The 12,837-nt window shown below is 45.2% G+C and overlaps 1 protein-coding gene across 10 annotated transcripts in view; it reads right to left on the bottom strand.

Annotated features, from left to right (window-relative positions):
* AKAP8L (A-kinase anchoring protein 8 like) overlaps positions 1-11,271 on the bottom strand; it is a 30,958-nt gene extending 19,687 nt beyond the window's left edge. For 7 of the 10 annotated variants that reach the window (XR_001918367.1, XR_001918365.1, XR_001918364.1 and 4 more), the window contains exons 1-4: positions 11,145-11,271; positions 5,825-5,899; positions 1,301-1,333; positions 775-1,015 (exon numbers count right to left, since the gene is read on the bottom strand). Coding sequence is in view for 6 of the 10 variants with exons in the window: in XM_018051306.1 (XP_017906795.1) it covers positions 775-1,015; positions 1,301-1,333; positions 5,825-5,899; positions 11,145-11,157 (362 nt within the window). In the remaining 4 variants the exon portion in view is untranslated. The remainder of the gene's footprint in view (positions 1-774; positions 1,016-1,300; positions 1,334-5,824; positions 5,900-11,144) is intronic. The other 3 variants (XM_018051304.1, XM_018051305.1, XM_013965051.2) reach the window with 3 other exon arrangements.

Here is a 12,837-nt window from a genome sequence, read left to right on the forward strand (position 1 = left end):
CTGTCAACTGGAGCCATTAGGCCACTTCACTCAATCCCGTGGTAGAAATACATGTGCCCTTCTCACTGAAACCTCTCACTAGGGCACAGAACTCCTGGGCCAGCACCAGATCAGACAAGGACAAATCTGAAGGCAGATCTGAGTGGAAGGCCTAGCTCCTGTGTGCCTCTGGGCAAGAGGTGCAACCCACAGGCGCTTCACTTTCCTCATCTACAAAGTGAGGACATCAACAGCTCCCCACAGGGGCACTTCTGAGGCTCAACAGCTACACACTGATAAGGCACCGAAGGGTGGCCAGGATGTGCCCCCATCTTTCCCATGCCTTATGTGGGATGGCCCAGCTCACGGTGCTCAGCCCAAGGGCTCACCCCATCCTTCATACACAACCGAAATGGTCCTGCCCTGACAGAGTGCAGGGTGCAAAGTATTGCAAGGACTTCAAATGGCTGTCTCCAGAGGGAAGAGTCATTCAACAATAACCCTGAGAAGAGCCACTCAGAGGTCACAGTGAAACCAGCCCAGAGTGGGCTTGCTCAGCCCTCTGCAAGCTGGAAAAGAGGCTCACCACCAGACAATGGGTGAGGATGGAGGGAAGACGGGACACAAGCCAGAGAAGGAATGTGAAACAGACCCTACACAGTCTCTGGGAAGCCCCAGCAGTATGGTAAAGAAGTAAAAAGCAGACAGATATAACAGGAAGTTCAGAAGGGGAGACTACCAGGGGGCAGGGGGTGACCCTGCAAAGCCTCCGCCCCTAGGCTGGTGCCCACTCACCTTTCTCCACCTGAGCCGTACACGCCTCCTTGTATCATGTCTGTCTCCAAATGCGGCACCATATCTAAGCGTTGGTTAATTCTGGACAAAACGGAATCAGCACTGGCACTACCCATGGCACTAGGGTTTGCATTTGTGTCAGAGTTAGGCATTTCCCAAGAGTTTGAAGTGGCCATACCATACCCATAGTTGGTGGTGTTATCCTGGCCATAGCCATAGCCATAACCATAGTTCTCGTAGCCTGCAATGATGGAGACAGAAAGACAGACAGACAAGATGGAGGGGGCGAGGAGAGACAGACAAACACAGAGACAAGGACACCTTTGGTCACAGAGACAAGCCTGGATCTTAGCCACCCAAGGCTGGATGGGCCCAGCCTTCTGGGAAGGAACAGCCAGCCCCAGGGCACCTCAGACCCCCAAAGGCAAGCCCCACCCTGAAACCTTGGTTAAGCTGCACAGTGGCAGAAAGACTCAACCAGTCCAATCCCAGGAGAGAGAAGAGTGATCATGGGAATAATACTTGCCTCTGTTTGTCCCAGAGTTCCACGTTCCATATCCTACAAAAAAGTAAAAGGGCAATTATATCTATAATTGCTTACAGTACGATTAGAGTCTAATTCCGGCATAAAAACAATGATTCCTAGAACGTGAGCGGTTATAGAAGGCTGAACCTCCCCTAACTGAGAAGCCTTGAGCTTGAGAGCACTATATAACTGACCCAGGCCACGTGTTGCCCTGGTGCCTAATCTTTCGTGGGTCTGACCATCTGCTATTTAAGGAACCCCCCCACTCCTAACACTCTCAGGGAAGGAATTTGGCTTCTATATGGCTTCTACAATAAGTCAGAATTGGAAGATTACTCTGGCCCTTGGCTTAGCACCAATCAGAGGAAGAGTCAAGCAGTTCTGGTGCCTCACACTGATTCCACACTGTAAAAGAAGCTCAGCAAAGAGCTCATATCCACTCCAAAATCCTGTCAATCAGATCACCCAACAAAGCCATCTGGAGCAGAGAAAATAATCACCCTACTCCCTCAAATGTCTGCCTTAACAGGGAGAACTATCAAGCCATTGAATTGTGTGAGTGTGCTGTGCTGGAACACATAAGCAGAGGGAAACACAGGATGCCACTCTTGAGAAGAGCTGATGAAAATACAATTTGGATTATAAACTAATGTACTTTGGATTTTATTACAGCACATAAGAAAAAGTCTTTCCTTCGAAAACATAAAGCCATTGAAAACTGACCAAGTGCAAACTCTGAGTCGAGCATGATTCTTTCCCAAGGAAATGCATGAGAACAGGCAACCACTTTCCCAGTGTCTCTGGTGGGACCTCAGAGTTATCTCCTATTCCACAATGTCTACCTTGCAGACAGACAGGTCATACTCGTCCCAGAACAGAGAGAGGACCAAACCTCAGCGAGAGGGCAGCGTGATAAACAACAGAATCCAGCCATAGAAAGGCAAGAGTGCATACACTGAGAAGATGAATCAGAGTGAACATGCGTGGGGGCAAGCTGAGATCCTATACTCAAGTTTCCCCTCGATCTACTGCACAAATGAATAGGGAGACACTGGAAACCAGCAAGGACCTGGAGTTGAACAGTAATCAACTGTGGACATGCTAGAGCTCCCAAAGTGAAAATCCTCTACAGCTGGGGAAACCAAAGCAGGGGCTTCTCATTCATTTGTTTATTCAATGATTATCATGCTCAGAGCACACAGAACAGAGGCTGGCAGTCCCAGGCACTCCTCAGGCCCAGAGCACTGTGTGGTAAAGCAGACCCTAAATAATTAGAGAGCAGCAAGGGACAGCAGGTGGAGATCATGCAAGGAGTGAGTGGTGAATGAGGCATTCAAACAGGCAAGAAGAGTGGCTGGCACAGCCGCACAAGGAATAATGTACACTTAGTCCCAGCAGCTAAAAGGGTCTGGCCACGTGGCTGTCTGCAACCAGGACGGTGGACACTGGCTATTCAAAAAGAGACAGGACTGGGAGACAAAGGCAGCCCATCGAGGCTATGCCTGAGTTCCGAATACGGTGTCCCTGCCCCACTCCAGGCTTCCACTACTGAGGACTTGCCAGAACAGCAAAGAAGCACAAAGAAAGGAAGCAGCAGTAGGCATAACTCTGAGCACAAGCACAGGCTGGTGGTTCCTATAACAGCGGCAGGCAAGCACTCTCTATGTGTTACCTGCTATGCCTAGAGCAACCCTGGTGGGCTCCCCAGCCAGATCCCCTCAGGGGAAATCTTTGTCTACACTGTGTTCTTTGGTGACTCCCTTGCAAAAGAACACTGGAATTCACTTCATCTCCACAGAGGAGATGAGACCATAGTTGACAGAGTATTTTAAGAATGTAATTTGTTTTTAAAAAGGAAACCAAAAAAAGAAAGAAGAAAAAAAAGTAAAGAAAAGGAGCTGGTTGTAGCAAATATTTAAAGAGCAAAAAATAGAAAACCATGTAAATGTTTGACTTTAAGGTAATAGTTAATCACATTATGGTCAGCCTACTCAGTGATATCACACAGGCATCAAAAAAATAAACTACTAAGCCTTCTGCTGCACAACGAAATGCTCTAACAGCACAACAAAACATTAATTCTAGCTACCTGTAAGATATGCAACTACCTAAAATAACTACGCTGACAGGTATAGATGGTGGGACCTTGGCTGACTGTTTTTCAAAATGTTATTTAAATGCTGTTATATTAGTCTTACAATTTAAGCCAGAAGTAAAACTATTCCTTCAAAACATGATGTAAAACTTCTCAAAAAAAAAAAAAAAACTACACAAAAAAGTTACTAGTGGAAAAAAAAGTTAACTTGTAAATAAGTGAGCTTAGCAAGGCTTATTACAAGGTCAACATACAAAAAGAAAAAAAAAATCAAATTTCTACATAACAGCAATGAACAATAGGAAACTGAATTTTTGAAAACTATCATATCTCATACCATTAACGACATGAAATGCTTAGCTGTAAACTGAACAAAATATGTGCAAGATTTGTGTGCAAAAACGACAAAACACTTAAAAAAAAAAGACATGAACAAATGAAGTGACATACTGTGTTCACATATTTTAATGCTTAATACTATGAAGATTTCAATTCTCCCAAACTATAGATTCAAGACCATTCCACTCCAAATCTCAGGAGGAATTTTTATAGAAATTGACAAACTGATTCTAAAATTTATACATACAAGCTAAGGAACAAGAATATCCAAGTCAATTTTGGAAAAAGAATAAACCTAGAGGACTTACATTCACAAATTTCAAGACTGACTATAGTGATCAAGACAGTAAGGTACTAGAGGAAACTTAGGACATGCAAATCAATGAAACAGAATTAGAATCCAGATACAGACCCACACATATACATTCAATTAATTTTCAACAAAGGTAATGAAGAATCTTGACCTATATTGTATACCTGGTAGAAATATTAACTCAAAATCACAAAATAAATGTAAAACCTAAGACTATGAAGTGCTTAAAAGAAAATCTTTGTGACCTTGGGTTAAGTATAAATTTCCCAGTAACAACTGGGGGGACTTCCCTGGTGATCCAGTGGTTGAGAATCTGCCTTCCAAAGCAAGCAGGGGACTTGGGTTCAAACCCTGGTCAGGCAACTAAGCTCGAGAGTCATAACTAGAGAGGCCCATGTGCTACAATTACTGAGCCCATGCGCGCTAGAGCCTGTGTTCTACAGCGAGAGAAACATCTTGCAACTAGAGAAGCTCCTGTGCTGCAATGAAGAATCGGTGCAAAAAGACAAAAACAAAACCAAGATTGGGATTTCCCTGGCAGTCCAGTGGTTAAGAGTCAAGTTCAATCTCTGGTCAGGGAATTAAGATTCCACATGCCACACAGCACAGCTGAAAGACTTTTAAAACAAACAAAAATAAAAGACTGATGAACTGGATTTCACCAAAATGAAGAATTTGTGTTCTTCAAAAGACACTATCAAGAGAACAAATAGATAAGTCCCAGCCTGAGAGAAAATATTTGCAAATGGCACATCTTGTAAAATGTTTTGGACTAGAATATATAAACCTGAGAGAAAATGGTTCAAAAAAGATGTGTAATTTGGAATTATGCCTAATGAAAAGGGTTGAGGCAGGGAGGGCAGGACAGAGAAGCCATGCAAACAAAGTTTCTCCTCCTTATGAACTATTTGATACCTCCTTACTCATTTTCAGAACATTTTTTTAAGTCTCTCTCTCCCCTGGGACAATCTGACAATCCTTTAGGGAGTTTTACTTATTTCCACTTAATCAGTGACTCCTGAGAGAATGTGACTGTGTAGACTCAGTCTTTCCCTAGACCTTGGCAGTATAACCAATTACCCATCTCAATAATCAAGGCAAAACCTTTCGAAGAAAGCTCCTTCATGACAAAGAACTAGGGTCACGGTCACAAATCACAGAGAAACAGCTTTACTGGCAGTTTTGGACTGCTGAGAGATACCAAAAGAATATCTATGGATCCTTCTGAATTAGAGATTCAGTGTGTCTGTCCACAATTGAGAAAGCAATGAGAAACTTTCTCTCACCCCTGTGTGGGAGGAGCCTACCAGCCTGACTGTGTCTCTAAAAGCCATCTAGATTCAGACAGGCAGCCTCTCCTACACTGGAATCTCATGCACTACCCAGGGGTTAAGTTAATGGCTTGGTTTCTGCTCACACCAATCCTTTGGACTTTGATTGGCCACTCTCCTCCCCAGACCCTCCCTCGAGGGGATTTTCTGAACCTACATCTTTGTCACAGGCCACAAGTACTTGTAACAGTTTGTCAAAGGAACCAATCATATACAGCCAAGAACTCCAGCTTGCTCAATAACAGACATCTTTCCCACAATTGCCCTCAAAGGGCAATTCTAACCCCCCGTAGCTATTCTAAGAGCCCACCGTACCATTTCACACAAGTTTGCATTTGGAAACGACAGTGTGACAGCAATGTTAAAGGCAACTAATAAACCAGCGGATTGCTCCGCCACTGGAGAGCAGAGCACACACCCTCCAGTTCCCAGGGGCCCACACTTACCATAATCACAGGTGGGCTGGGCGCTTGTGTCTGAGTACGTTGACTGCAAAGTGGTTTCAGATCCCTGGACAAAGCCTAAATATACGTACAGTGTGGTTAATTTCTCCAAATAAGCCACATGAAAATGACCTAAGACTACCCGTCAGTGGAGACTGCCTGGCAGACCCTCCCCTCACTGGAAAGCCACCAAAACTTTTGGTTTCTGAACACCTCCAGAACATATCAACCAAAGGAAAGGCAGGCTATATTTAACTTGTTATGTCAGAAGAATTGGATAAACATTTTTAAACCTTTAAACCAGTACCCTGTTTTGATAAATGGGTACCCAAATGATTCAGGTAAATGAAGAAAACGTTTATATCAAATCACTGAAAGGTGAGCTCCAAATCAAAAAACAATGGGGGTTAATTTTGAACAATGTTAAGGTAAATAATACCTATTCCATTCCCCCAAATCTAAAGCTTATATATATTTTTCATTTTCCCATTAAAAAAAAAAGTGTATTACAATTACCTCTTAAATGTAATTACTTGGGGTTAGCATGTTTACATGGAACAAGCATTATAGATTATATGTATAATTTCCAATCTTCTCAAATCTTATACTGTTTCTCAACTTCTAATGAATTAGTAACAAGTAAGGAAAATCTGAACTTCTACCAGAAACTACTGGTCTCAAATGCTGATTATCTTTTAATCTACACTTTTAAAACATTTTTTAAGTGATTTGCCCTTAGCACTGAAATTATGATAGACACCATAAGAGGCAACATTTGCCTGTTCCCGTCAAGATCCAACTCATGACCTAAAAATTAAAGCCAGCACCTCCAGTAGCTTGCTGACAATAAAACCATACACCAAGTGCCTTTCCCTGGGCAGGCATTCAAGTATTTGTTGACACTCTTTCTAGTTCTCTTTTTTTTCCAGTTCATTTCTTAAGACCATAGCAGCAAATAGGACAGCAACAGCAGCCAACATTGAACAAGTGTTTTTCCTGCAGGGTGCTAAGAGGTTCATCTGCATTATTTCGCTTCATCCTCACCACAGCCAACAAAAGGGACAGGGCCAAGATCCCTTACCCTGCCAATTCCAAAGTCCAAAAAAGTCTGAAAACCAAGTGTTTTCGTCAAATGTGGTGTCAACATGCATTCTGGGAAAAACTGACCCATGAGGACATTCTTTATCTTTCTTCATTTAATTACAAGGTGCTGCCCCAAACCCCTGGAGAAGGCAATGGCACCCAACTCCAGGACTCTTGCCTGGAAAATCCCATGGACGCAGGAGCCTGGTAGGCTGCAGTCCATGGGGTTGCTAAGAGTCAGACACGACTGAGCGACTTCACTTTCACTTTTCACTTTCATGCACTGGAGAAGAAAATGGCAACCCACTCCAGTGTTCTTGCCTGGAGAATCCCAGGGACAGGGGAGCCTGGTGGGCTGCCATCTGTGGGGTCGCACAGAGTCAGACATGACTGAAGCGACTTAGCAGCAGCAGCAGCCCCAAACCCCACTGCAGGTGTCGTGCAATGTCCTTTGAAGCTAGAAATTCCAAAACACACCCAGCTCCAAGGGTTTCAAACAAAGATCAGTGGATCCACACTTTACTTCCCAGAGGAGGGAACTGAAACTGGGCACTGGGGAATAAGACAGCTGGTGACAGAAGCATATAAATCCAACATTTCCTATATTCCCTAATTAAAGAGGGCACACGGCATGGATTTCCTCCAGGGATCCAGGATCTTCCTGAGATGCCCAAACTGTCACCCTGATAATACATAAAAAACATCGAAAGTAATCTAAAGAAGGTTCACCTGTGGGGAAGGCTCCCAATGTAAGTACCACCTTACACTGGCCTTTTCCACTGTTTGCTCAACTAGCTTCTGGAAACCTGTTTGTTCAGCAGTAGTGCCACTTGCAAAACAACTCTAGACTTTAGGTAATACGGCCTGAAGGTACTGCAGCTGCAACTAGAACCTACCACAGGCTAACAGGAATACATACTGGAACACAGTATCAAAGCTATCGAGCAAAAGATCTATGTATATTCAGGGGAGAGGGCCCTGATTCTTCCTTGAGAAAAAGGAAAGATAATTCATCAATGCATCAAACCTTCAGAGTTCAAAGGCAAACTCAGCTCTAGTTCTGTCCTCTCTACATTAATATTCTGCGCCACAACACTGCCCTCAGGGCAGGACCTTCTTTAGCCAGTTATGCTCCAATTATGAACCAATTCTTATCTGGCTGAGGATCGATCTTGTCTTAGTTCAATTTTTCAGCTTCACTAAGTTCTGAATGAAAAAATAAGCTCTGAGTGAAAAAATAAAATAAGCAAATTTTTGGTCCTATAAATTGAAAGGTCAGACAATGTGTTTATAACTGTGTATCACAGCCCCTCCCTCTTGGCCAGCCTCTCTGGTATCTTTTTTTGCTCAAAAACACACAAAGCTTCTCAATTTTATTATTTTCCTTCTTTTTTTAGAAGGGGATTCTTTGAAGAAATAATAGTAAGTGACAAAAACTAGAAGACAATAGGAAAGAGGTTAGGTTGCCGCCAACCTCTACTATCCAGTGAAAATCAGCCTCCAAGATGGCCTCCAACGATTCTTGCCTTCTGACATCATGTTGTCTCTTCCCAAATAAAAGGAGGCAGTTTGACCGAAAAGATATTGCAGAAATGACCCAGTGCAACTTCTGAGGCGTCCACCTTATTCTTTCTCAGATTATTCACTCTTACTATAAGCCAGCATATAGTAAGGACCCTCTAGTAGGCCTGTGGAGAGCTCCAGATAGTATAGAAATCAATAGCCAGCATCAACCTGTCAGGCACATTAGTCTGAGTCACCTTCAGCCCAAGTTCAGCCTTCAGATGACTAAGGTCCCAACTAACATCCAAAATGTAACCTTATGAGAAATCCCAAGCCAGAGCCACCCCGCTAAACCACCTGTGCATTCCTAACGCAGAGAAAATATATGAGATGATGAATGGTCCTATAAAAAGACTGGCAGCATTTCAGACCTTTGTTTAAAGATCTGATTCTGGATTTTTTGTCCTATATTTCCACTGCTCCTATCTTCCTCCCCTTAGTGGTAGAGACAGAACTTTCTTTCTCAAGTATACATAAAAAAATTAGGTTAAAAAAGTAGATAAGTTATCAAAAAGATACATTTTAAATCACCTTCTACCTTACTACTAACGGTAACATTTGCTTTAAGGCCTCCAGAAATTCTCCTTAAAGGCAAAGAGTTATCTAAAATGTGACATAAAATGCCTGACATTCATTCATTCATTTATTTATGACAGCACCTCCTGACATGTGGGGTCTTAGTTCCCCCATCAGGAACTGAACCAGTGTCCCTGCAGTGGAATCTTAACCATTGGATTGCCAGGGAAATCCTTACATGCCTCTAACTTTAGTGGTCTGCTTCTTAAAAGGGAAAATCACACATTATAAAGCGACTGTGGTTTTCAGTTGGTCAAGATCAAGGGAAAACTAATCATAACCTTATTAGCTTGGCTACCTCACTGCCAACTCAAACACAGAATTACAGCTTACAAGATATGGAGCTGATATTCAAACATGACCATCTGTGACCTCTATACATTAGTTTCCTTGTCTATGAAATTAAATGGATCATTATTAAGCTACCCCACAGCACCCAACCAGTCATCCCCTGGTTTCTTCAGCAGTCCTGTCCCTAATAACCACAGAACTGTCTTCCAGTTCTTGATAAGATTTGGTGAAATAGATCAGTTTTCAATTTCAGGTATGTTAGTATCAACCAGACTGACTTCCCTGGTGAACTAGAAAAGGTACACAAAGGCTAGGGCAGGGTTGCTCAACCTTGGCACTACTGATGTTTGAGGCCAGATAATTCTTTAGGGTGGGGCCACCCTTTGCACTATAGCATGTTTTTAGCAGCATTCCTGGCCTCTATCCACTAGATGCACAAGTAGCAACTCCCACCCCAAGAAATGACAACCGAATCCCACGCTCCAAACTTTGCCAATGTCCCCTGGAGGGCAAACTTGCCCTTGGTTGAGAACCACTGGGCTAAGGGATGGTTGCTTAAAAAAACTGGAGTTCTTGCCAAGCTCCTGACCGGGAGGAGGAAGAGCTAACACTACCTTCTCGTCTAAAGGTGCCTATGGAGCAGCCCCAGAGGCTCAGATTCCTCTCTCAGTCCTAAACATTCCAAGCAGAATGCAGCTTACCCAGCAACCACACAAGCTTAAGCCCTGTTAACAAGGGAAGCTCTTGGCTGAGAAGCCTCTTCAGTTATTCCGAAAGCAGTCCCAGGCCAGCCTTTGAATTCATTCAGGGATGATTTGTAATCACCCAGGCATATCCTATGGCTCCCTCTCTAATCTCATCATCCCCTCCCTCCCCTTAGCTCAAGACCCACTGATCACCTCGGGCTGATCGTAACACGCCAGGCAGCTCCTGTCACTAGGTCTTTATATCGAGGGCCCCCTTGGCCAGATATCCCTAACTCCCACGTTCCATTCAGGTCTCTGCTCAAATGCTCAATGCTCACCAGAGGTCCCCAACCAACCCACTTAATTGAACAAGGTCCTCAGGGTACTGACTACTCCACAACACATACTACGTTCGTTTCCCGATTAGGGTCTGCCCTACTCTATAAAACACTTGAGGAATTCCCGTCAGTATGTCAGTGGCTATTCAACCCCAGACGCCACGATGAATTTGACAGTTGTGGAATGAGTTAACACGGAAGCCAGCCATTCTTCACACGGCTCAGTCCCTAAGGACGCGAGGTTCCCCACTCGGCCCAGACGCTTCATATATTTATTCACTCACACCCCCGCTCCAAGGAGGGGCTGGCGCCTCTCCCAGCCTGGGGCAGGTAAAGGCGAGGGGGGGCGGGGTGCGGGCAACCGCGGGGTTTGCAGGGAAACTGCACGGGGGACAATGGCGACAGCGGCCGAGTCCGCAGATCGACCTGAAGGGCCGAGGCCTGAGAAAGGGCGACCCGAGGCGATGAGGGCCCAGGGGGCCGGGCCAGGAACGGAGGCGAGAACTCAGGTGCCGAAATCAAGGCCCACCGACACAGAGGACAGAAGCCAAAACTTCGGGCGGTCGGGAGCCGGGACCCGAGGTGGCCAGCACAGAGTACTGAGACGCCGAGGCGTGAGGGGCGCGATACTGAGGCGACGGGACCCCGGCGCCATTTTGTGACCGCAGAGAGGGCAGTGTCCAAGCCCCATGGGAGGCACGGACGAGCCCGGCGCGGCTCCGGCACATCCCTATCCCTCTCCACCGGGAGCCCGACCCCTCTCCTCACCAACCCTGCCGGGCCCACCTGTGTAGCTCATGGCAGCAGCGAAGACTGCACCCGAAGATTCCGGCAGCTGCTCCACGCGTCGAACGTCGCCGCGTTAGCGGAGACAATCCCCTGAGCCCCTTCCACACACAACTAAGCCCCGCCTCTCGGCAGCATTGGCTCACGCCGGACCCTGGCTTCACGCCTGTTGGATAGTCTCGCTGTCCATCTCTGAGCCTCCTTAGGCCCGTGGCTGAGGGCTCTGCCAATCTCACGCGAGCCCCACCCTAATCCCGCCTCCCGTTATTTTGAGACCATGCGGATTGGCTTAGAGGAGACCGCCTGGAGGTGGACTCCCGCAGAGTTCGAAGGGGCGGAGCTGTTCACTACGGAAAGACCTGAGGCCCAAGAACGGCCAGGCGGGAAAGGCCTGTGCCCTGGAGGCCCGCCAGAGGGAGCTGGGTCTACAGGGCAGGGCACTCCTCCAGTCCCGGCTTTGCCACGGGGGTGTTGTGCCAATCTACGCTCTTTCCTAACTTCCCTGGCCTTCAGCTCCAAAACGAACAAGGTAAAGCCATGTTGGAATGAAAATTACAGCTAAGTGCCAAGCAAGATACTGGGCACAGTTTCAAATATGTGAAATTACATATGTGAAGAATTTAGTTCGATGCCGGGTGATCTAAAGAAATGTTACATTTTGTTATCCACCGTTACATAAAGATAACATATACAGCACGTTTATATCATTGTATGTAATAAATATATTTGTATTATTTCAAATACTCTGTGAGGAAGTTTTTTTTTTTTTTTTAAACTCCCATTTAAAAAGATGAGAAAACTGAAGCTTGAAATTCATGACTTGCTCAGGGTCCTTGACACTTAAGTGTTAAAGCTGGAACTACCCACTCTAAACCCTTCTCAGTTTGTTCTGGACTTTAGAGATCCTACAGTAAGAAGCCCAGCCAGGCTCCAGCGCTGTGTCCTCAGCAGCCTCTTTGGATGTGTCCACTGTCAGAGCCAGCTCATAGCTGCTAAGAAACGACTTGAGGGAGCTGCAGACACTGAAAATTGTGCTTAACGTGTTTGTGAAAGTTCATCAAGCTGGGTGACTTGTACTTTTTTGTTTTAAAGTATGCCACTACTGACTTTTTGATATTAATCTCTCATTTCAATGGCACTTTTAAAAGTCCGTATCCTTCAGAGAAATATGCTGAAACATTAACAGATTAATTGGTCTGATGACCGTAATTCATATGGAGGAGAGGACATGAAGGGGCTGTAGCTGAAGAGACTGGTCATGAGTTTACAACTGATGAGTAGGTGACAGTTCATTTCACTATTCCACTTTTGTGTGACTAGAATTCTCCGTGAAAAGCTTTGGCAACTCCTCCAACCCTGGGCCTATGCAAAACTTGCTGCCACGGGAGCCAAAGCTCACAGTGCATTGAAAAGCTTCACATATGAAGTACATAGAGTTCCGCCTAGTGTGCACTCCAGTTGTGGGGCGCATTTCAGTGTCACCCTCAGGGAAACCTGCCTGCCGTCCAAACTAAGGCATAGCCCCAGGACGCCTCTCCTAGATCCCATAGCTTCCTTCATGGCCTGTGCCACAGCCATATTTCACCCTCATATGTTGACTTCACTAATATCTAATGTACTGCCTCTGAGACAAGTAGAACTGCTTATGAGAAGGGGTGTGATCACAAGTTTTAGGAAAAGATCCCTCTGTGGC

The sequence above is a fragment of the Capra hircus genome, chromosome 7 (assembly GCF_001704415.2).
Source record: "Capra hircus breed San Clemente chromosome 7, ASM170441v1, whole genome shotgun sequence".
In the NCBI taxonomy this organism is placed as follows: domain Eukaryota; kingdom Metazoa; phylum Chordata; class Mammalia; order Artiodactyla; family Bovidae; genus Capra; species Capra hircus.